The sequence below is a fragment of the Hemitrygon akajei genome, chromosome 9 (assembly GCF_048418815.1).
Source record: "Hemitrygon akajei chromosome 9, sHemAka1.3, whole genome shotgun sequence".
NCBI lineage: Eukaryota > Metazoa > Chordata > Chondrichthyes > Myliobatiformes > Dasyatidae > Hemitrygon > Hemitrygon akajei.
Window position 1 is genome coordinate 118,271,464 of NC_133132.1, and position 23,784 is coordinate 118,295,247.

The following is a 23,784-nucleotide window of genomic DNA, read 5'->3' on the forward strand; positions in this document are numbered from 1 at the left end:
GCTTTTGTTGAAGGCATTACCCACATTTTTTTTGTAACCTGGACTGCAATTGTTTAAGTGTACTTGGTACTGACTAGAAGAAGTACAATTGTTTGTGTGGTATTAGTTTAGGCAGATTGTCTTTGTTGATTATTGTGACAGATGAAAATCAGACCACATTCTATGAGGAATTAATGCAGAAAACCAGTTAATTGCAAATGGTTCACAAACTTTTTCTTGCAACTGTAGATAGACCTAAATGCTTCCTCTTTTTCTTTTCATTATTACTCATAGGGGTAACTACAGGCCTTTTCATATTTTCAACGTATCTTCATAACACGGAGCAGAGGATAAGTGCAAAACATACGATACTCACTGAAGAATGTATGAAGATCTGGCTATGATGACTGCTGAAAACAGACTGCCACCAAGAGGTCCCCATTCAGGATGTGTGAAGTTGCTTCTCAGAACTGTCTGTGTTGAGTAGAGACCTGTGTATTGCCTGGAAAATTTCCCAGCGCCTTGTGAAATTGTCCATTTGTAGCATCATGTCGGTGCTCAAAAATTTGGATTTTGAAGGATTTTGGATATTCAGATAAGGGGTGCTCAATTTGTAGCAAAGTAAATATTTTTGGCAGGTGAAATGTATTGTTGAAAAATTAGGAAAATTTCTTATGAATATAACTATTTGGTGTAGGAATACTTGTTACTGTCATTGGATACATGAAATTAAAATTGTACTCCTTTACTCATACCTAACATCTGTTAGTATCTCCTTTTGTTGATTTGAAAGTGAGGTAAACTTGTGTTAATATTGTTAGGTGCGGTCAAAAGGCTGCATTTGTGAGAGATTGTATCACAAATGGCCACTGTCACAGCTCAGAGCTTATTAACCTATATTGAAGAAGAGAATGTCAGTGCTTTCAAGGCATTGCTGGAGAAGTACAAGGATGTGGATGAAAGAAATGAGGTAGGAAGTTGATTATACTTAATTGAAGTTGCTCCATGTGCATTTTATTTCATATTTTCAATTAGAGGTAAAGAATTTGATATTCACAATTGATCTACAAATAAATTAGGGAAGAAAATGCTATTCCTTTTTTGTTATTATTTTAGAAACGCTAATACTAGAAATTGCTGTTACTTTGACTCCCTTAGCCAACAGTCAAGTGAAGATTTGTCCCAGTTTTGTTTTGTAACTGTTAAATTGAAGATGTTTGAAACTTTCAAAGGACATGTTTTCCTCTGATTTTATTTTTTTTCCCCCTCTGCTCTTGCATATATACTGTAAGCACCTTGGCTGCTTGGTGACTCCTGAGACCTAAATTGAAATCTACATTTTTTTCTAATTTTGGTTAACGCTACACTTTGAGTTGAAACTTTTGGATTTCTGAGTGATATAATTATCCAGTCATATGGCTGTATCCACAATTATAGTCTGCTTTCAGACTGGAGCCTGAGAGCTATGCCACGCATTTGGTTGACTGACCGCTTTCAAGGAAAGTGTGGCAAACTATACAGTTTAGTAGGTTAAGAAGAATTTTGGGATTATGTCATCAATTGTTTTCCTTCCTTAAATCCAACTTCCAAGGTTAGGGTGGTATTGAGAAATGCTTTTTTTAAAAAGTGAGCTTTAAATTGACATGGTGCTTTGCATTTTCAAGGGTGCCATTAATCATTCTTAATCAAGTACATGCTCAGCCATGCTCAAAAATGTATTCAAGCTGAGAAAGCAAATCTTAATATCCAAATTTGCTGGAGGTAATTGGTTGTTTTGATTACTTTGTTACATGCTCTTTAAAAGTGTAAGATGCCTGCAGAATACAAGGTGTTGCTTTTACCTTATAGTAAAAATACTTAAAGTAGCTTAAATCTGTCAGAGTTGTGTTCATTTTTGGCAGTAAGTTGAATGTTGAAACTATTTGATACTGATGAACAACTCTATCTGCAGAGTGGGCAAACTCCATTGATGCTGGCAGCAGAGCAGGGAAATTTGGAGATAGTACAGGAATTGCTCAAGAAAGGAGCCAACTGTAACCTGGAAGATGTTGTAAGTAATTCTTGTATCTAATTTTGATAACCAATTTTTTTTGCTTAAGTGGTATTTTCAAAATCACTTTCACTTGAGATTGTTTCATTTTTGACAGGATAACTGGACAGCTCTTATTTCAGCTGCAAAAGGAGGTCATCTAGAAATTGTAAGCGAACTTATTAACTTCAGTGCTAACCTGGAGCACAGAGATATGGTGAGTGTAAAATGAAACTCCTTTCCTGTTTTTCAAGTTACATGTTTGATCATGAATTACATTGAACAGTACAGTACTGTTCAAAAGTCTAAAGCACATATATATAGCTAGGGTACCCAAGACTTCTGCACTGTATTTGTCAATGTGGAGTGGAGAGCATGTTTCTCAATCTGGCGTGAGAAAAGGATGTTGGTAATGGTGAGTGTGGAATGCTGTGGGAATGTTTGTGACAGGTGGCAGAGAAGGAGTGTTGGAGGGAGGAAATGGCCTGGGTGCATTCACACTAAGCCCTGAGGCACCAGATAAGGTAATTTGTTTCCAAACAATTGGTTTATTGATCATTACAGAATGTCTCTCTGGCAATTTCCTGCTCCCTCCCCACTCCCTGCTGCCTTCCCACTCTCAGTCCACACTAAAGGGATTGGACAGGCTAGATGCAGGAAGATTGCTTCCGATGTTGGGGAAGTCCAGAACGAGGGGTCACAGTTTAAGGATAAAGGGGATGCCTTTTAGGACCGAGATGAGGAAAAACTTCTTCACATAGAGAGTGGTGAATCTGTGGAATTCTCTGCCACAGGAAACAGTTGAGGCCGGTTCATTGGTTACATTTAAGAGGAAGTTAGATATGGTCCTTGTGGCTAAAGGGATCAGGGGTATGGAGAGAAAGCAGGTACAGGGTTCTGAGTTGGATGATCAGCCATGATCATACTGAATGGCGGTGCAGGCTTGAAGGGCTGAATGACCTACTCCTCAACCTATTATCTATGTTTCTATGTTTAGAGACCCATATCAGTTTGTCATCACTCACATAAATCATGAAATTTGGCAGCAGCAGTACAGAGCAATACATAAAATGAATATAGTACTGTGTAAAAGTCTTGCACATCCCAGCTATATATGTGCCTAAGATGTTTGCACAGTATAGTATATGAACATAGCAGTTTGAATAAAGATCAGAATAACTTGTACTGATTGAGGTTAATAAAGCTTATCATTAAACAAAATTGAATGTTGAAATAAATTTGTAATTTCATACTTAATTCAAACTGGCTAGATATTTCAGTAATGAAAAATCTTTCCTTTGTATATAATTCATGATTAGATTGAGAATACATGAGTAGCGCTATCCTTCTCATGCACCTCATAGAAGATGCTTTTAATTTTGTTGTTTAATGTAAACCATGCTTTGGCACCCCATGTTGCATTGCAAATTAACAGCATCATTGAGTGAGTGGGATACAAATTTATTCAGTGAATCTAGTGTTTTAATCTTGGTTAGCCATTGTGAGGTGATGGTAGGTGGTGATCTGTCCTGATAACTGGCTCTGAAACAGTTATTTGCCTGTTTGCTTCAACTTTATAAATTATGTTGGCAAAAGGAATATAAAAAGAAAATGATGTTTATATTGCGGTCATAAAATTGAAAATTGATCTTGGGGTAACTAGTGCTAGCTAAATGCACAATGTATAATATTGCTTTGCTTTCAATGTTTGGTTCTGTTGTAAGTCAGAGTTTGAATTTCAAAGGTGGAATGAAGAACTGTTGCTTCTGTGTTGCATATTTATGTTAGCACCTTGGGCTTTGCATAAATTTCTACCCTCGTATTTTTCTGTCAACCCGAACTTAAATATAATGTGTTTTTTGTTTTGGCAAGTTTAACCAGCAGTACTTATTGAAAGAGATGCATAGCTGTTTAATACTCAAAAACAGCATATTGTTCAGAAAAAATATATGTAGCTTTAAAATTTGAACCATACAGATGATTATGGCCATTGTTATAAAAGGTGAGCAGAGGAACAATGTTTGGATTGAATTTGTTTCATATGCTTCTAATCTTAATAATTAAATGTATATATGCAAATTTGCTTTCTTGCTGGATGTGTTTTTTAGATAAAAGGAGAATAGGAATAGACCTATAAACATTTACAAATTGCTCTGATTTTTACATTATATCTTGTAGGGTGGTTGGACTTCCCTTATGTGGGCAGCATACAAAGGTCATACGGAAATTTCACGACTATTACTTGAGAAAGGTGCAAACCCAAATATTACCGGACAGGTGAGTGATTTTTCTCTGAACAGTGCTGGAGGCAACCACATACATACCTTGATATCAATTCTCTTTGGTATATTTGATTTGGGCTTCTCCCTGCTATATTACACCTTACGAACTGTGTACCCATAATGGGCATTGGAAAATCAGAGTTTACATGTTATTGATCTAAATGCTGCTATGTATGATCAATTTCAAAACTTTGAGATTTATTACTTTATTTACTGTTGTTCCTAGCCTTGTGATTCTCAATGGCGTTTTTTAAAGTAGTAACTTAGTCATTTTGGTTTTGTCAGTCGCATACAGTTTGAAATGGTATTTTATAGACTTTGGCTATTTTATGTCCTACATTTTGTATACTTGATAATTTTTTTTGTGTTCTCACATCTCAGCATGTTTCAAAAGCAGTCATTTAATCTACGTGTTACTTTAATCCACAGTATAGTGTTTACCCTATCATATGGGCAGCTGGACGAGGACATCATGAAATTGTTAAACTTCTACTGCAGCATGGTGCCAAAGTCAACTGTTCTGACAAGGTAAATATGTAATATAGAATCCTTCATATAAGCTTATGCATTGGAGTGTATCGAAAATGTAGTTCTATCAATTTGATCAACAGGAAATCCTATAAGATTTTTGTCTGCATGATTCAAGAGTGATATTTGAGATTTATCGAAATAAACTTGAAAATTACAATCAGAGGAATTACAGATACCCTTTCCAGCAAGGGGGAAGACTTGATGTTCAAATTAATTCCTCTCTCTAAATGATATGCTAACAATCTGCGTTGTCTGCTTTTTGTATTTCTTTATGTTTTGTTTATTTGGAAGGTACATGAATGCAGTTGCAACATTTTTCTTTTTTTTGTTTTACTCTTTGTAAAATGACTTTGTTCTCATCTGGCTTCCTAGCAGAGGCTTTTAAGGTGACCTGTTAGCCAGAAACTTAGATCAGTAATATATCCATTTAAAGGAGAAATCGATTTTAGAGGTGCACCCTGGGGGGGGGAGTAAAAGTTAAAGGATGATTTCAGGAACTTACAGTTTGTGATATTGAGTTATAAGGATAGTGCATGGTCATGAATATTTGTATGAGCGTTCAAATGGGGGGGTTGCTCTTGCACTAGCATTTTTTTTAAACCTATGTAAGCTGCTTTTCTCTGGCAGAGCCATCATTGTTTGATTTTTCCATGATATGGAATATAAAGCACTGGAGTTGGATCCATTTCAATTTTTTTTTGCTTTTTATCTTAAATTTTATTGTAAAACCCAGCCTGTTTCTGTCTGCCATTCAATACTGGAATGCTGCAATTTCTAACTTTTAGTTAAAAAAGAGTACAATGCAATAATTAACTTACCCAAAGACATGGGACAAAAATGCAATGTGAGTTTCAATCTTTAAACATATTGATGTTCTACTCCAATATGCACTGGTATATTCTCAAATAGAAATTATTTACAAACTATCAGAAGAAAGAATTCAAGCCCTGTTTTGCACTGTCCCAGAATAATATAAGCTTGGTTGTTATTCTTGATGATTCACAGTCTGAACATTGTCTGCCGCTGAGTAGTAATGTGAGGTTTTGTGTCTCAAGATATGGATTGTGTTTAATTCGTAGACAAGAAGGAAGTAATTCAGTCCATCATGTTGATACTAGTTCTGTGAGAGTGCTGCCATTTATTTATATTTTCCTGTTTCCTCTTTATTTTTCAATTATTTGCTCAATTATTGTCCTAAATTTCACTACTTTTTTTGTAACTTTTTTATGATCCATGTGAAAGAAAGTTGATTGTTACTGGGATATTTTCACTTTTTATGAGATGTCTTTTGCTTAGCAATCTGGATTAATTTTGCAATAGCTGAGGTTACTTTAACTGGAAGAATGAAGAGCAGCTTCCTAAATAAATGATGCAAGTTTATTACAAACTTTGTACTAAGGTATTAAACAGTTTTTAGTGATAAAATATACTTGGAATGGAAGAATTGTGGTGAAATTTCAGCTTTTTTTTCCCAAAGTAATTTGTTTGATTATTAAATGAAGGGTAAATTATTTTAGGAGGATCTTGATCTAGAATTTTATTTGAAATTTAAGTAGAAAAATAGCAGTTAATAAGTTTTGTTTGTTTATAAAGATGATATAGCATAACTTTATCATTTACAAAGCACTGATTTTCTAAGAACTTATGCCAAAATTGTGCGAAGAATTTAGTAGACTAAGAAAACATAACTTGCTGTAACCAATGTATAAACAACAAAAGCAATGATTATCAAAGTGTTTGACTTTAAAAAAAATTCAAATGCATGTTTAATTGTTATTTGTCTTTATGTGAATAAGAATTTTATCGTGTCTTCAGGAAGGAATTGCTGTTGGTTCTGAAAATCATTTGGATAGGTATTTGTAGATCATGAACAACTTGTTGCTCAATCTGAAATATAAAACCCGTTGAAATAATATTTTTGAGATTTTAGTGTGTTTTCTCAAATGTTTATCTTTTTTAGTATGGGACAACTCCATTAATCTGGGCTGCACGGAAGGGTCATCTGGAGTGTGTGAAACACTTGTTGGAAATGGGTGCGGATGTTGATCAAGAAGGAGCTGTATGTATCTGCAGTGGTTTTTGTTTAATGTAAAATGGGATTTTAAACAGGTTTTGTAATTTGAAGTCTAAATAATGTATGTTAATATTTATAATGCATAGTGAAATGCTATTGATTTTCCATTTTAAGATGACACTGGTGAAGTATAGATCCACAGGGACCTCTGCAGTTTATGATGCATGTAAATGTCTTGGATGAAAATGTAGATGGGTGGGGTTAGTAAGTTTGTGGAAGATGCCAAGATTGGTGGAGTTGTGGGCAGTGTTGAAGACTAGCAAAGAATACAGTGAGGTATACACCAGTTGCAGATATGGACAGAGAAATTGCAGATGGGGTTTAACCCAGATTGAGGGTTGCACCTTGGTAGGGCAAATGCAAGGAGACGGTACACTAGTGGTCACCAACCTTTTTAAGACCAGGTTCCCCTACCTCGGCCTTAGTGAAAGGCAAGGTCGACCGCAGGTCGATTAGTTACACGCATGCGCACCGGGGCAGAAAAGACCAGAAGTAAAACCCCGCAACCCAGAAGTAGAAATAATGTATAAACACCAGGGGTACCCACCCTTTTTTTTTGCATCGCGGACCTGTTTAATATTGACAATATTGCCAACAGGGGGGGGGGGGGGGAGGGTGTTAAACACGACTAGAATACACTGATACTCAAAGCAGGTTCCTTATGTCCAGTCTATTCTGCAGTTTAGTTTTTGTGGCTCTCGGCACTTAGCTTCTGTCCCACTTGCTCACATTTTTTCCACTCAAAAAAAACTCAACTGATTTGTCTTTAAATGCAGGGTGCTTGGACTCAGGGTACCGTAGCAGTTTTGAGGGCTTCATTGCCTCATTAGACAGCCTCCCACCTGCCCGCCGCCAGACACCTTGGCCAGGTGTGGCTGGTCTTGGGTGGGGTGAGAGGACAAGGTCAGGGCCGGAGGTCCCCGTGCTGGGGCCGCAACGGTCGCAGTCCGGAGAGAGCGACCGAACAAGCGAGGAGTGTGGCAGGACACGCACCCGTCCCCCCTTGTAGGATCTATTGGCCGACAAAAGTTTGCTTCAGTAGATCGCAGCGGGGTAGCTGCTCTGCTACTTACCAAATCCTGATCTGGTCATCTGCGAATATTTTAGCACCGGCTTCCCCACGAACATTTGGTGTGCTAAACAGGTTTAGAGGCGGCGCCCATCTGTCTGTGCTCCAGGTCAGTAGCAACGGCATTTCCCGCCGGCCGCGTGAGGGTGTCACTGCATTCAGGAGACTGATGACCTCGCATGGGTTCAAGTTCAACAGTGGGCGTGACAGGGAATGAGGAAAGGTGCAGCTGACTCATATTGTTTCCTTGCGGCCCGGTGGTTGGGGACCACTGAATTACACTGTATAGTGCGGGGGAGCTACACGCATGCACACTGGGCAGAAAGAACGGAACTAAAACCCCACAACCCGGAAACAATCTCTCAACAGTATTTGTGTATTTATTTTTCATTTTTTTTCGGGATCTGCTGGGAAAGTCTCAAAGATTAACCAGTCGATCACGATCGACGGGTTGCCGACCACTACGGTACACTGATAAAGTGTTGCAGAGCAGAAAGACTTTGGGATCCACGTTCATAGCTCCTTGAAAGTGGCTACACAGGTCTATATAAGGTGGTTAAGAAGGCTTATGGAATGCTTGTTTTTATTAGTCTCGGTATTGAGTTCAAAAGTCAAGAGGTTATGTTGGGACTTTATAAAACTCTGCTGCACTGGAGTATTGCATATCGTTCTAGTCGCTCCACTGTAGGAAGGATGTTGAGGATTTGGAGTGGGTGCAGAAGAGGATGCTGCCTTGTTTAGAGGGCATTTGCTATCAAGAGAGGCTGGATAAACTTGGGTTGTTTTCTCTGGAGTGCCAGAAGCTGAGGGGAGATCTAATAGAGGTTTATAAGATTGTGAGAGGCATAGATAGAGTAGACAGTAAGTATACTTCCCAGGGTTGAAATGTCTAATACCAGAGGGCATGCATTGAAGGTGAGAGTCAGTAGGTTTAAGGGAGATGTGAGGATTAGGTTTTTTTTTACTCAGAGTTGTGGATGCCTGGAATACGCTGCCTGGTATGGTGGTAGAGGCAAATACATTAGAGGGTTTTGGGAGATGTTGGGATAGGCACACAGATGTAAGGAAGATGAAGAGATAAGGACATTGTGTCAGTAGGAGGGATTAGTGTTTGGGTGTTTTTGATTTGCTGCTTAGTTGGTTTGGCACAATATTGTGGGCCAATGGCCTGTTCCTTTGCTGTACTCGTACATGTTCATCACACATTTGTCCTATATATGTGCTATGTAATAGAATTCTTTAGAACCTCAAGAAATTTACTTTGCGGGTTCTTTACTTTTGCAATAGCAGAAACTTGTGTCGCTGCTCCAAACAATCGAAGAAATAATTTCTTATTAGTGCTAATGTTGCACTAAGCTTTTCACAATTGAATAAACTACCTTTCTATGTTAAATTAATAGTTTTTGTTTAGGGATTGTATTACCTTTCAAGCTTCTGCCTTCTCTAAAGTTCAAAGGTAAAACAAATTCCGTACCTGTTTTTGCCTTTTTTTTAATTTGTGGAACTTTCAAAGCTAACGCCAAGTTGTTTCTTAATTTATTTGTTAACCTTTTAATCTTTTTTTTTTAATTATCTTATTGTCTTTTGCAAATAAATAAAACTCAATTTGGTCACTTGCTGTGCAAGGAGTTACATAACTTCCTGATTCACTCTGTCAAAATGTGTTGCTTCACCTTTGTAGAATTTTGTTTGTCAATACTTACAGATTTTTGGGACTGTATTATGTCCATCTATACGACGTACATTCTCCTTGTACCCCAAACTCTCCAGAAGTTCATTGTAATGTACAAATATATCTGCTCCATTTTTCTTTTCTCGCTTCACCCCTGACTAATGCTCTTCATTCCCTACACATACTGAGTTTAAAACCTAAATTAACATATATTAGCTATCTCCTCATTAGGGGAATATGAGATTGTAGACAAACTAAAGTTAATAACATTAGAAAAGTATTATTTAAGCTTTTTTAAAATTAAACTTTCTTTGCCCATGCCTTTTTGTAGAACTCCATGACAGCTTTAATTGTGGCTGTTAAAGGCGGCTACACTGAAGAAGTGAAAGAATTGTTAAAGCGCAACCCAAATGTCAATTTGACTGATAAAGATGGAAATACAGCTTTGATGATTGCTGCAAAGGAAGGTCACATTGAGATTGTTCAGGATCTGTTAGATGCTGGTACTTATGTCAACATCCCTGACAGGGTTTGTACATTTTTCTTTCTTTTGCAGTGGTATGTTTTCAGAAAATTTTAATTGAAGCTAACCACATCAGTATAAATTTTCTTTTTGGTGTTATAATCTTGGGGAAAAAAATGTGAATTTTGCAACTTTAAGCTTCCAGCTGCTTGTAACTAGTAATGTATTATTTGTATACTAGTTGAAATATAACATTTGTTTATGATTTTAATTATAGTTTGATAACAGGATTTTTTATTGTTATTGGAGCTTTCTGTTAAGAGGTATTGCAATCTTAAGTCCATCTTAGACTGTCTTTATTTCCTTCTCATTTTTTTAAATTTTCTGTTCACACTGTCCCTTACCAAACTAACTGCCTGGGCATTTGTATCTTTTATAGTTGCCCCCTCCCAGCACCAACACCCCCCACCCCTTACATGCTTGTGCACAAGTGTAACCATCAAGATTTATAGAGAAATATAGGTGCTTTGGCCCATCAGCCACAAAGCACCCATTTACAATCATTCAAAATTATTTCCATTTTGTTCTATCCTGCATTCACATCAGCTCTTCCCAGAATATACTATACTATTCATCTACAAATTTGGAGCAATTTACTGTGGCCAATTAATCTGCCAACCTGCATATTCTTGGCACATGGGAGAAAGAAACCCATGTGGTCACGGAGAGAATGTGCAAACTCCACACAGATACACTGAGGTCAGGATTGAATCTGGGTCAATGGAGCTGGGAGGAGGCAGCTCTGGGAGCAATTCCATTATGAGCCATCACCATGTACATCATGTTTTGGGGTTTAACTAACTTTTTTTGCCTGCCAAAGGCTTAAACTGACTTAAGTTTGACCTCTTACAATGGAATTCAATTGCTATGTTCAGTTCTGCTTTTATATTCTAATTCTTATTGATGTGAAATTGTATGTGGGAGAATTCTCCATAAACATTTTTTTTCCAGAGTGGTGATACCGTACTAATTGGTGCCGTTAAAGGGGGCCATGTAGAGATTGTGAGGGCTCTACTGCAGAAGTATGCTGACATTGATATAAAAGGAACGGTAAGTCGAAACATACCTGTAGGTTGTGATAATTAATTTCAATAAGTTAGAGCAGACAGGTTTTACACAAAATTGGAGATCATCACTGTAAACTGATCACATGCTTTCTGCAACAGCATTGATTCTCTACTCATGGAGAAGGATATTCTGTACAAGGCAATGGGTCAGAGTTATGGAATGTGAACAAAGAAAATATTCTAGATTTTCATCTGCCACTTACTGACTAGAAATTATTTCTACAGTGAATTATCTTGAAGAAATGTACAGTAATGCAGCACAGAAATAGGCCCTTTGACCCAGCTAGTCCATGCCTACTAAGATTCCCATCTAAACATTTTCACGTTTGCCCCATATCCCTCTAAGATTCCTCCTGTACCTAACAAAGTAGCCAGTAAGTGTAGTTTCATGGTCTTCTGGCTACTATAGCTCATCCACTTCAAGGCTCGACGTGTTGTGTAGTCAGAGATGCTCTTCATATGCATTTTTATTTGAGTCATTGTTACCTTGAGTCAGTCTGGCCATTCTCCTCTGACTTCTCTCATTAACAAGGCATTTTTGCTGACTAGACCAGTTGTTTTTTGATCCTCGCAGTATTCTCTAGACTTTACAGACATTTGTGAGTGAAAATCCCAGGAGATCAGCACTTTCTAAGATACTTAAAATCTGCCAAATGGCCTACCTCTGGTCCTATGTCTTATAGGAGGTAAAAAAGGGATTCAGTCATGATTGAATGGCAGAGCAGACTTGATGGGCCAAAAGGCCTAATTTTGGTCCTATGTCTTGTCTTGTGGTCTTAAACCACCCCATATGGCACCAACAATCATTCCAATGTCAAAGTCACTTAGATCATCATATTTCTTCCCCCATTATGATGTTTGGTCTGAACAGCAACTGAATCTTCTGGCCATGCCATTGAGTTGCTGCCACATAATTGGCTGATTAGATATTTGCATTACCAAGCAGGTGTTCAGGTATACCTAATAAAGTGGCCACTGAGTGTATGTTTAGTTTTCTGAAAGATTTTGTCTTGGCTTGTACCAAAAGAATAGGTACTAGAAGATATTGAAGTAATTTCCTAGTTCAATTTTGAATGGATGCTTTAAGGTGCAATATAAACTAGAATTGTGAGATGGAGCCTGTACTAGGGTATAGCATTTCAGGTTAGTGAAAGGGATTTCAAACTGGAGTCATCATACAACAAAGAGTCTGAGCATGTATTGGCCATCAAGCATCCATTTACGTTCATCCTATGTCGATCTTAATTTTTCCCCTGCATCTTGTTAACTTCACTAAAATTTTGCCACTCACTATACTGTGGCAAATTAATGTACCAACGTGCCTGTCTTTGGGATGTGAAAGTAAACTGGAATATCTGGAGGAAACCTAATGACAACATCAAAGGTCAGGATTGGTTCTGGATCATGGAAGCTGAGGTAGCAGCTGAACTAGCTATACTACTGCATAAACAACATTTTAAAATAATTATCTGTATTCAACTTTGTGTTGTCGATTCAGGGAAATGAATGTTTGTTAGAATGCTGGAGGAAAATGCGCAATTTTTATTATTTCCTTAGTTCCTGCCTCAAACACAATGATAGTTGAATCACAGCTACAACCTTAATGTTTTTAAGGTATTTAATGGCGATAAAGAAGGAGTAAACAAGGCACTTATTACCACTTCATAACAATAGATTTTATCTGAAAAGTAATTAATGTTAAGGGAAAAAAGTGCTCAAATGGAACACAAGTTCTTCACAATGTTGCAATAATGACCAAATAACGTTTTCCAGTAATGACTGGAAAATTCTGACAACAGATAGAATTAGACAATTCACTTTTGAGTGTTGTAGAATGATGGATAAATATTCTTTGCTGTAAAGTCAGCCTCTGAGCTAATTTTGACATAGAATTGAATTTTGATTTGCATGGTCCGAAGAAAGTGGAAGCCCTTCTTATGACCCCACTTTCAACAAAGTAAATATTGAGTGATACTGAATTTTAATTAAACTTTTGTTATCATTTCTTCTCACAATGTGTTTAGGATAATAAAACAGCTCTGTACTGGGCTGTAGAGAAAGGAAATGCAACCATAGTAAGAGATATTCTTCAGTGCAATCCTGACACAGAAATCTACATTAAGGTATGACTAATTATTTACCAGAATCGTTACAGTATTAAATAATTTTGATATTTTGGCATTTTTTTTCTTTCAACCTATTCCAAGAAGGAATAGTTCAATTTGCATACATCTTGTCCTGTCTGATGCAGTAAATTTTATTGTGCAATGGATCTTTTTCCCAATTTGCAGTTCTAACTTGAATGATGACTTGAATAGTATTAGCAAATTTGAGATGCTTGTTTTTGCTTCCCACTTGTGAGACCTTTATTTGTGAGGCTATGTCATTTCTGGTATTAGTCAATTTATTTTTAGGCTTTGTATAACAGATTTTACTTAATGTATATTTACTAATTTGTATAAAAATCATTGCAGTGAGAAATTATTTTGTGAATTATGAACCAGCACTTGTTGCTGGCCAACTTAAGCTGCTCTATAAACAGTTTCATAAAAATGATACTTAATATTGTCTTAGTGAAGTTATTACATTTGCTCATTTATTCTTCATTGAATAACTGACAGAAATTAAATGACTCATTCTTAAAAGGCAGTGTGCTCCTTTTCCCTCAATGTAATACTGTCTGTAGCTTCCAAACAATCTCTTGTCCAAAAAAAAGGGTTTGGACTTGCTATGCTGAATTTGCCCATTGTTCTGTAATAATTCAATATTTTTTCAATTTCTTAATTTCTCCTGGCACATTTCATATGCCACTGAATTTATTCTTGCCTGCTTCTCCTTTCTACTTTGTACAGCTGTTGTTTATTTCTCAATCCATAAAACTGGATAAGGAGATGTTCTATTTATTTTGTTTACTTCCTTAGAGCTCAGGATTCTTCAATGTACTCTTATAATTTGCAATTCTAATAACACTTTCAGAAATTTAAATATGCATGGAAAACATAATTGACTGGATATATCACAAGATCTGCTGTGTTATTTCATTTGGGTTTGACCGATCTCTTTCTGCTGGTAAAATACTCCATTCTGTGCCATCTTTGATTGTACTGAATTTTTTTTAAAAAAACGATTTATTTAGTTGTTAATAATACTAATTCTGATTCCCTGTCATTTTGATGTTACGTTACACTCAAACCACAGGATAACATATAAGGAAATTGAACAAATGCCTTGCTGCCTTACAGGAATGCCTTGCTGCCTTACATAAATTATGAGAAGCGTAAAGAAAGCTTTACTTGTGCTTAGCTTGTATAATCCCTAGCCTGGTTAGCTCTGGGTATATTAACTGGAACCTTTTATTTTCTTAATATCTCTAAATGATATTTGTCATCGCCATTTTGTTATTTGAATTTTCATGTCATCTGTAGTATGTGATATTTTGTATTACAATCTTTGTAAATTAAATCTTTAAACTGGAGTTCAATTAGTCTATTATTTCAGTTTTTGATCTTGTAATTGGTGGTTGCTGGGAAGTTACTTAGAATAAGATCCTTGACAATTGCCATAAAAACTTACTTTATGGCCATATTCTCAACAAATAGAGTGGCGTTATTTGTTAGGTTATAGAATTCTTCTGGTACTGAACTTAAAATTAACGAGTTATTTGCTTCACTTTCAGGACGGTGAAACACCGCTCATTAAAGCAACTAAAATGCGAAATATTGAGATAGTTGAACTTTTATTGGACAAGGGTGCTAAAGTTTCTGCAGTAGATAAGGTAACAATTGTTCTTCTCTGCAATTGATAAGTAAAATTAATACTGTACCGTATAGCCTACATTATAATAAGGGACTACTTTATGTTGTTGTAACACATCATTGCATGAGCTATTAGGTGCGTATGGATCTGTATATGTGTGTGTTGAAGATTGGACTCTACCAGTAAAGAACCATCAAATTTAGTTCCCATCTCCAGTGTTGTTATTAATAATATAGTTGTGTTAACAGGCCACATACACAACAAATTGGCGACGAGAGTTATGAACCTACATCTTATCAGAACGCCGTGTCTTAGTTAATAACGACACTTGGAGGAGACGGGAGATGAAAAGGAGTGACATGTGCACCTAGATGGAGTGCACTTGTTGCGCTAGCAAAAAGGCCACATGAGTCAAGTGAAACGTGTAAAGTGTATGACATCACGGTAAAGGGATGACCAGCGCGTGGTAACACACTGTTTCCAGTCTTCTCAGCGAGGAAAGAGCAGTTGTTAGTGTGTCAGGGAACACTAATGTGTGGTTCACGAGTTGTGGATCCTCCCAAGCTACGCACCAGAGTGCTGGAGGAACTGCATAAGGGGCACCTGGGTACTGTGAAGATGAAAAGTCTTGCCCGTGCCTATGTGTGGTGGCCAGAAATCAATAAACAAATTGAGGACTTGACCAAGAACTGCTCTGGATGTCAAAAGATCCAGAACACACCACCACAAGCCCCTCTCCATCCCTGGGAGTGGCCCTCATCACCATGGCAACGAGTGCACATCGACTTTGCTGGACCATTCATGGACTCTATCTTCTTAATCGCCATCGATGCACATTCCAAATGGCCAGAGGTCATCAAAGTGAAGACAGCCACATTGGAAAAGACCATTATAGTTCTGAGGACCATGTGTGATTGCAGATTTTCCCTCAATGGGTACAGAACAGAGATTGGGTAGAAAAATAGGGCCCTGAACCTGTCAAGATTTTGAGTGTGCTTGAGTATTATTTGGGAAAGAATAGGAAAGTTCAATTTGCAGTATATGGAGATTTCCTAAATGAATGGGGACAGATTACTGCTGCTTTGATGCTTTGATTGAGAGAGTTAATTGTGATTGATACACAGTATATACTAGTAATTCAATCTCTGTTAAGACCAGCAAGTCCTCATGGAAGTGGCAGTTTCTCTGCAGCAGCAAAGAAATTTGTCAGGCTTCTCATTCAGTCTTAATGTAGCCTATTAGTCATTCCCTTTGGGGTGATTTGAGGAAAATATTATTTAAAGATCAATTCCTCAGACCTTGCACAAAACTCATGGGTTGCCAGGAAGTGGAGATTCCTGCTCTCCTGACTTACAAGATTTTTAAAGTAAATCCATATCAATTAGGGAAGAATTTTGAAATCATCTGCATATAACTTTTGCATGACTGGCATTGAACTTCTATTTAGTGAGAACTGAGTAGCCTCACAGCTGGAGGACCCTGTGCTAAACGCTGACCTTAGGTACTGTCTATGTAGAAAGTGTACATTCTTGCTGTGACTAGATTAGTTTTCTCTGGTTTCCTCACACATCCCAGCGACATGCTTATAGATTAATTGGCCACTGTAAAGTACCCCTTATTGCAAAAGAGCATCAAAAAAAGAGTGGATGGATGTGTGTGTGTGACAATGATTTTCAAAAGATGCAAAAGAATGGGTCTTGTGGTATTGCTCCACATTTTTCAAGAGAGTTAGAAATTCAGACCAGGTGAGTTTAAAAGGGAGTGGTAAAAGATCATGGTGAGTTTCCAATTTTAAGTTTTAGTTTGTGCTGCACTTACAGTCCACACTTCTGGCCTTTGTTCTGGAACAACAAGGGTGCCAGATGCCAAACCATCAGGATTTTCAACCAATTGAATACTGCATTATTTGAGTTATTGTATTTTGAATGTCTTTAATGCGGCCTTCTTTAAATGAAAACATATGATTAGAAAAAGATTTATCATCAATGCTTTCAGAAAGGGGACACTCCACTTCATATAGCAATCCGTGGACGAAGCAGGAAATTGGCTGAATTGCTCTTGAGAAATCCTAAAGATGGACGTCTTCTATATCGACCTAACAAGGCAGGCGAAACACCATACAACATAGATTGCAGCCATCAGAAAAGCATTTTGACCCAGATATTTGGAGCAAGTAAGAACATTTCTTGTGTGTATATATAGTTTTTAAATTAATATGTCACATGTACAGTACCAATGTAAAGCACTTGCCTTCATACCATTCTTACAGATCATTTCATTACAATAATGCATTGAGATAGCCCAGGTAAAAGAATAACAGTATGTAGAATGAAATGTTGTAGTTACAGAAAAAGTAGGGTGAAAGGCTGTAACGAGATAGATTGAGGTCAAGAGTCCATTTTAACATGCTAGGGAATTGATCAGGAGTGTTGCCACAGTAGGATAGAAACTGTCCTTGAGCCTAGTGGTATGTGCTTTCAAGCTCTTGTACTTTCTGCCCAATGAGATGGGAAAAGGGAGAATGCTTGGGCAGGGTGCAGTCTTTAAATACGTTGACTGTACATAGAGGGGAAGTTCATTTCTGTGATGTGCTGAGTTGTAACCATAACCTTCTGTAGTTACTTGCGGTTGCCATACCAAACTTTGATAAATCCAGATAGAATGTTTCCTATGGTGTGTTGATAAAAATTGATGAGGGTTAAAGGAGATGTGCCAAATTTCTTTATAGTTTCATGAGGAAGCAAAAACACTGAATTCTCTTGGCTGTGGCATCTTGTGGTAATATATGTGTATGTAGGAAAAATGTCAGAGTTGGGTAATTAAAATTATATGGCTTCTCTAATGGTATTGGCCTGTTAGAGCTCTTTGCCGTACGGATAAAAATGGTCAGTGCTATGTAAGGCATCTGAAGCACAATTCTACAAAATTATTTGGTTTAGTTAAGGTCATGTAGAAGGAAAAGAAGCAGTTCCTCTTCCTGATTGCTATTAAAGGGAGTTTATTCCTTTATTATTAAATAATAAAAAGGTGAGTCAAGAAAGACACAGGAAGGCGTCCGCTCCTGCCCCAATAGGCGGTGCTCCTTGCCCCATCTGCGACCATATCTGTGCTTCGGACTTCGGCCTCAGAAGTCATATGCGTGCCCACAGACGTTGACTGTGCAACACATTCATCTTCCTCGGACTTGGAGAGACTACTGCTACTTCTATTAAATATATTCTCTCTGGTCACGGCTTATCAACAATTCTAAAAGGTTACATTTTATGATGCAGACATTGGGAGGTACCATTATACCTGCAACAGTCTGTGGATTAAAGGAGAAGGAAAAACAGACAGGGGCTACGCTTTTTGAGGATATTTCCTTACTTTAGGTGCATTCTGAGAATCTACCCAATTTAATGAGGTATGGAAGCTTGAAGGGTTAACTTGGCTGTTCATGTTGTAAGTGTTCACGGAGATGAGGCTGCCAGAATATATTGGTAAGCTTGACCTTTGAATTTGACATATTCTGGTTGGTTCTCCATGGATTTAGCTCCCTGTAAATTAGACCACCAATTTGGGTAACTGTAGGTGACCTAAACACAACTACAAGTAAGCTCAGAGTTTGCTAGGGTTTGCAGAATACCTTTGTCTGTTTTGTTTGTCTCAGATCAGATCAATGTGGTGAAAAATATCAATTTTCTGTTGTTCCATTAATCCATAACAATTTGCTTATGGATTGACAGATTAAGCCTGAAGTAAAAATGCCATTGTTTTATTTAGCTAGTCAGTATACCTGCAGTCAAACTAGCATCAATATTGGTTACAGTGGGAAGTGCAAAAATAAAAGAATGCATCTGTAAAATTGAATATATTGTAGTTTCCTCATTTCAAGACTATCATGATTCTGATCTTAATATCAAAAGTCTCTTCTGGCAGATGGGGCTCATCAGCCATGGTTGGCAGCTCATTTAGGAGAAGGAAAACTCTGATCTTAAAACTCCTCTGCTTTGTAGCTACAGCTATTCATGGGGAATGCTTTGGGAGTAAACCCGGGGGGAGGGGGGAGGGAATTTCAAGCTGGAGTCGCATTGTAACTCCATTGAGTTAAATGCTGATGGGCAGTTCCTGCGATGGTGCTGGTGCCAAACTGTATCAGTCTCTGCAGTTCCTTTAGACTTAACAGCTACATGGAGAGCTTCCTGCTTACATGAGCAACAGCTTGCTTTCCATATGGTAACACCTTGGCTTTCATATCACATAGACAGCTAAGATGCAATATCCATGGTTGGTTGACCCCGGCAAATGGAGGGCCTCATTGGTGACAAGAAATGGATAAATCTCAGTTGGTAATATCTAAATTAAATTTAATAAGTGACAAAGTGTCAACAAATTGAATGTTTTGGATTGATTATGCCAAGCTCACTTTAGTATTATAGTCCCTATGATCATTGACATTTTGAATCTTTTAAAATAACGTCCAAGGTTAAAGTTGTCTTGGACTGTGCCATGCTTTAGAAACAGAACCACTGTTCACCACTCTTCATCAGTCACCTTTGTTACCTTCTCCAAACTCAATCACGTTAATAAGATATGGCTTGCCCCACACAAAACAATGCTGACTATCCCTAATTTTTGCCATGGTTTTCCAAAAGCTGGGAAGTGTTATCTCTGTAAGAATCCTCGCCAATAGCTGCTTTGCCGCTGACATAGACTCACTTGTCAATGGTTTCCAGGACCTTCTCTATTTTGTTGTCTTTTGAATTATGGACTAGCTACATGACAGTTTTTGGACCTTGCCTATTGCTAGAGAGGGCAGGAAGGTTTTGGTCAAGGCCTCAACAATCTCATCTCTTGCTTTTCGCAATACCTTGGATATTCCCATCCATTTAATGTTCTTTAAGAGATGTAATACTACTTCGTTTATCTCAAAATGTCATACCATATTAGCATGCTCCATACTGACCTTGCTATCCTCCACACCATTCTCCTTAGAAGATATAGTCTGGAGCCTTCTCTCTCCACGACACTAGGGCTGTGAGACTGCCCCTGGCTGCTGTGCTTCATGTCTGTGAGCTTTGCAGCAATTTGCCCCACTAATATGATAAACTGAACACAGGCAGTCCCTGAGTTACGAAAATCCAACTTATGAACAACTCGTACTTACGAACGGAGAGAGAAGAACTCCGTCCGCCATTTTAAGTCTTTGCCATTAACACTGTTGAGTGTATAACTTTATATTTGGCTTAAGTATTTCTTAGCAAGATTCACCCTGAACCCCCTTTTCCAGTCAGCACTGCCCCTACTTGTCCTAATTAATCTGGCTCAGTGTGGGTTGAATTTAGGACCCAGGGGAGCAGAGAACCTGCCGCCTGCGGCTGCTGCTGAATCTGCAGTTTTCTGTTCCCTTGACGAAAAACGATCGCGATTGAAAATAAAGTGGAAATAATAAAGTGATCGGAAAGAGCTGAAACGCCATCAGTCATTGGAAAAGCGTTAGGCAGCAGTCGGTCAACGATCAGAACAATTTTAATGGATAACAGATAAAGTCAGAATAATGGAGCATGTGAAAGGCCCTGCCCCGATGAAAGCTACAATTATTACTAAGCAATGTAGTGGTTTATTTATTGAAATATATACGTTTCTTAAGTGTTTTATATGCATAGAAAGGTATTATATACTCTATATACTAAGGAAAAACGTTTGACTGACGCTAAATAATACCGGATGTACCTATTCTGACTTGCGTACAAATCCGACTTAAAGACGGACTCAGGAACGGAACTCATCTGTAACACGGGACTGCCTGTACTGAGGCTTTGGGCCTACTCCAGGCTGCGCCAGGGATTTGGATCGAGGGACTTAATTTGGTTGAAATGCTGCTGTTGCTTGCTTCTATTATTTATATATTGTGCTATTTTATTCTCTTTCTCTGTGGACACTGGGGGATTGGTCTTTTTTTTAAATGGGGTAAGCAAACAAATCTCAAGATTGTATAATTTGTAAACTCTTTGATAATAAATACACTTTGAGACTTGAAACTTTGAAATATCAATGCAAAGTACCTTGCCCACATCCTCATTTTCAAGCACATGTTCTCTCATTTATCCTTGAGTGCCCTACCTCTCCCTAGTTATTGTCTTGAGCTTTGTGTGTATAGAATGCCTTGGGATTTTCATTCATCCTATTTGTTGAGGACTTTCCATGGCCCTCTAAGGCTTTCCTAATTCCCATCTTGAGTTCTTTTCTAGTTTCTTTATAATCGTCAAGGACTCCATGTGATTTTAACTTCCTAAACCTTGTGCATTCTTTTCTTTCTTGACTAAGAACACCATCTCTGTCATCATCCAAGGTTCCCTTTGTCCTTCTTACTAGAACACAGTACCTGTCCTATACTCTGCACAGTTGGTCTTTAAATACCCTCCACATTTCAGATGCAGATTTGGACAAAAACAGCTGTTCCCTATTAACTCTCCCTAGTTCCTGTCTAATACTTCTGCAATGTACCCTGCTCCTATTTAACACTCTCCCACAATGTCTGTGCTTAACTATACTCAGCTTCAAATTTAAGGAGTGTCTACAGGTTCTCTCTCTGTTAGTCAATTGGCCAGGCTCTTTCCCAACAAAGGGTCAAGTATGGCTACTACTGTCATTGGACTATCTACATACTAATTCTTGGATGCACAAAACAAATTCTGCTCCATCTGGATCTCTAGCAGTAAGGAAGACCCAGTCTGCATTAGGAATGTTGAATTATCTGCAGTAACAACCCTGTTGCTTTTACACGTTTCTCTAATAATTCTGCATTTCTGTACCTCAAGTGACCTGGTGGCTGTTGTGGATGGGGTGTCCATAGTAATATCCTAACAGAGTGAGCACTTTTTTTTAAGTTGTACTCGTATATAGATCCATATGTTGATGAACAGCCATTGTGTCCCCTCTGAATGAAGTTGTGATATTTTAACCCCTCCCCTTCCCCCTTCTTTCATTCCCACTCTGGCTCTCCTCTTACCTATCCTCATCTATACTTATCATCTCCCCCTGGTGTCCCCCCTCCTATTTCTCCCATGATCCACTCTCCTCTCCTATTAGATTCCCTCCTCTCAAGTACTTACCTTTTCCACCTATTACCTCCCTGCTTCATCCCCCCCCCCCCGCCCTATGCACCTGACTTTACCTATCATTTTCTATTTGTACTCCTCCCCACCTCCTTATTCTGGATTCTTTCCTGTTCCTTTCTAGTTCTGATGAAGGGTCTTGGCCTGTCATCCGTTTGTTCACTTTTATTGATGATGCCTGACCTGTTGACTTCTTCCAGCATTTTGTGTGTGTTGTTGCTCTGGATTTCCAGCATCTGCAGAATCTCTTGTGTTTATGATTTACTTCCCCCTCTACCTTTTGAAAAACCTCAAAACCCTAAAACATTAAGCATTTTGAGTGGTAAGACTGGAAGCAGAGCAAAATATAGAACAAACTTTTCTCAAAATCACAAACAAGAGAAAATCTGCAGATGCTGCAAATCCAAGCAACACACACACTTTGCTGGAGGAACTCAACAGGCCAGGCAGCACCTATGGGGAAAAATAGTATAGTCAGTGTTTCGGGCCAAAGCCCTTCGGCAGGACTGAGGGGAATAAAAAAGAAGATAAGGAGTAGATTTAAAAGGTAGGGGACGGGAGAGAGAAACACAAGGTGATGGGTGAAACTGGGATGGGGAGGGATGAAGTGAAGAGCTGCGAATCTGATTGGTGAAAGAGATACAGGCTGGAGAAGGGAGTCCAATAGGAGAGAACAGAAGGCCATGGAACAAAGAAAAGGGGAGAGGAGCAGCAGAGCTTGGTGATGGGCAGGCAAAGAGATGAGGTGAGAGAGGGAAAGGGGGATGGCCCATTACTGGAAGTTCAAGAAATCGATGTTCATGCCATCAGGTTGGAGGCTACCCAGATGGAATATAGGGTGTTGTTCCTCCAATCTCAGTGTGGCCTTATCACAACAGTAGAAGAGGTCATGGATTGACATATGGGAATGAGAAGTGGAATTAAAATGGGTGGCTGCTGGGAGATCCTGCTGCTTCTGGCAGATGGCGCGTAGGTGCTTGGCGAAACAGACTCCCAATCTATGTCGAGTCTCACTGATATACAGGAGGCCGCACCAGGAGCACCGGACACAGTATATGACCCTAACAGACTCACAGGTGAAGTCGCCTCACCTGGAAGGACAGTTTGGATCCCTGAATAGTAGTGTAGAGGCAGTTGTAGCGCTTGTTCTGCTTGCAAAGGTAAGTGCCAGGAGGGAGATCAGTGGGGAGGGACGAATGGACAAGGGAGTTGCGTAGGGAGTGATCCCTGCAGAAAGTGGGGGGGGAGGGAAAGGTGTGCTTGGTGGTGGGATTCAGTGAGAGATGGTGGAAGTTCCAGAGAATTATGTGTTGGATGTGGAGGCTGGTGGGGTGGTAGGTGAGGACAATAGGAACACTATTCCTAGTAAGGTGGTGGGAGGATGGGGTAAGAGCAGATGTGCGTGAAATGGAAGAGATGTGGTTGAGGGAAGTGTTGATGGTGGAGGAAGGAAAGTCCCTTTCTTTGAAAAAGGAGGACATCCCCTTCATCCTAGAATGAAGAGCCTCATCATGAGAGCACACGTGGCAGAAAAGGAGGAATTCTGAGAAGGGGATGGCGTTTCTACAAGTAACAGGGTGGGAAGAGGTATAGTCCAGGCAACTGAGAGTCTGTGGGTTTATAATAGAAATCAGTAGTTAATCTGTCTCCTGAGATAGACAGTGAGATCAAGAAAAGGGAGAAAGGTGTTGGAAATGGATCAGGT

General features: G+C 38.6%; 1 protein-coding gene across 5 annotated transcripts in view; it reads left to right on the top strand.

Moving 5' to 3' along the window:
• Positions 1 to 23,784, top strand: part of LOC140733475 (kinase D-interacting substrate of 220 kDa-like) — a 93,103-nt gene that overhangs the window by 14,303 nt on the left and 55,016 nt on the right. For all 5 annotated transcript variants that reach the window (XM_073056864.1, XM_073056869.1, XM_073056866.1 and 2 more), the window contains exons 3-13: positions 801 to 949; positions 1,931 to 2,029; positions 2,127 to 2,225; positions 4,187 to 4,285; positions 4,720 to 4,818; positions 6,782 to 6,880; positions 9,968 to 10,165; positions 11,111 to 11,209; positions 13,251 to 13,349; positions 14,903 to 15,001; positions 16,978 to 17,155. In XM_073056864.1, the coding sequence (XP_072912965.1) occupies positions 842 to 949; positions 1,931 to 2,029; positions 2,127 to 2,225; positions 4,187 to 4,285; positions 4,720 to 4,818; positions 6,782 to 6,880; positions 9,968 to 10,165; positions 11,111 to 11,209; positions 13,251 to 13,349; positions 14,903 to 15,001; positions 16,978 to 17,155 (1,276 nt within the window). In that variant the 5' untranslated portion in view covers positions 801 to 841. The remainder of the gene's footprint in view (positions 1 to 800; positions 950 to 1,930; positions 2,030 to 2,126; positions 2,226 to 4,186; positions 4,286 to 4,719; positions 4,819 to 6,781; positions 6,881 to 9,967; positions 10,166 to 11,110; positions 11,210 to 13,250; positions 13,350 to 14,902; positions 15,002 to 16,977; positions 17,156 to 23,784) is intronic.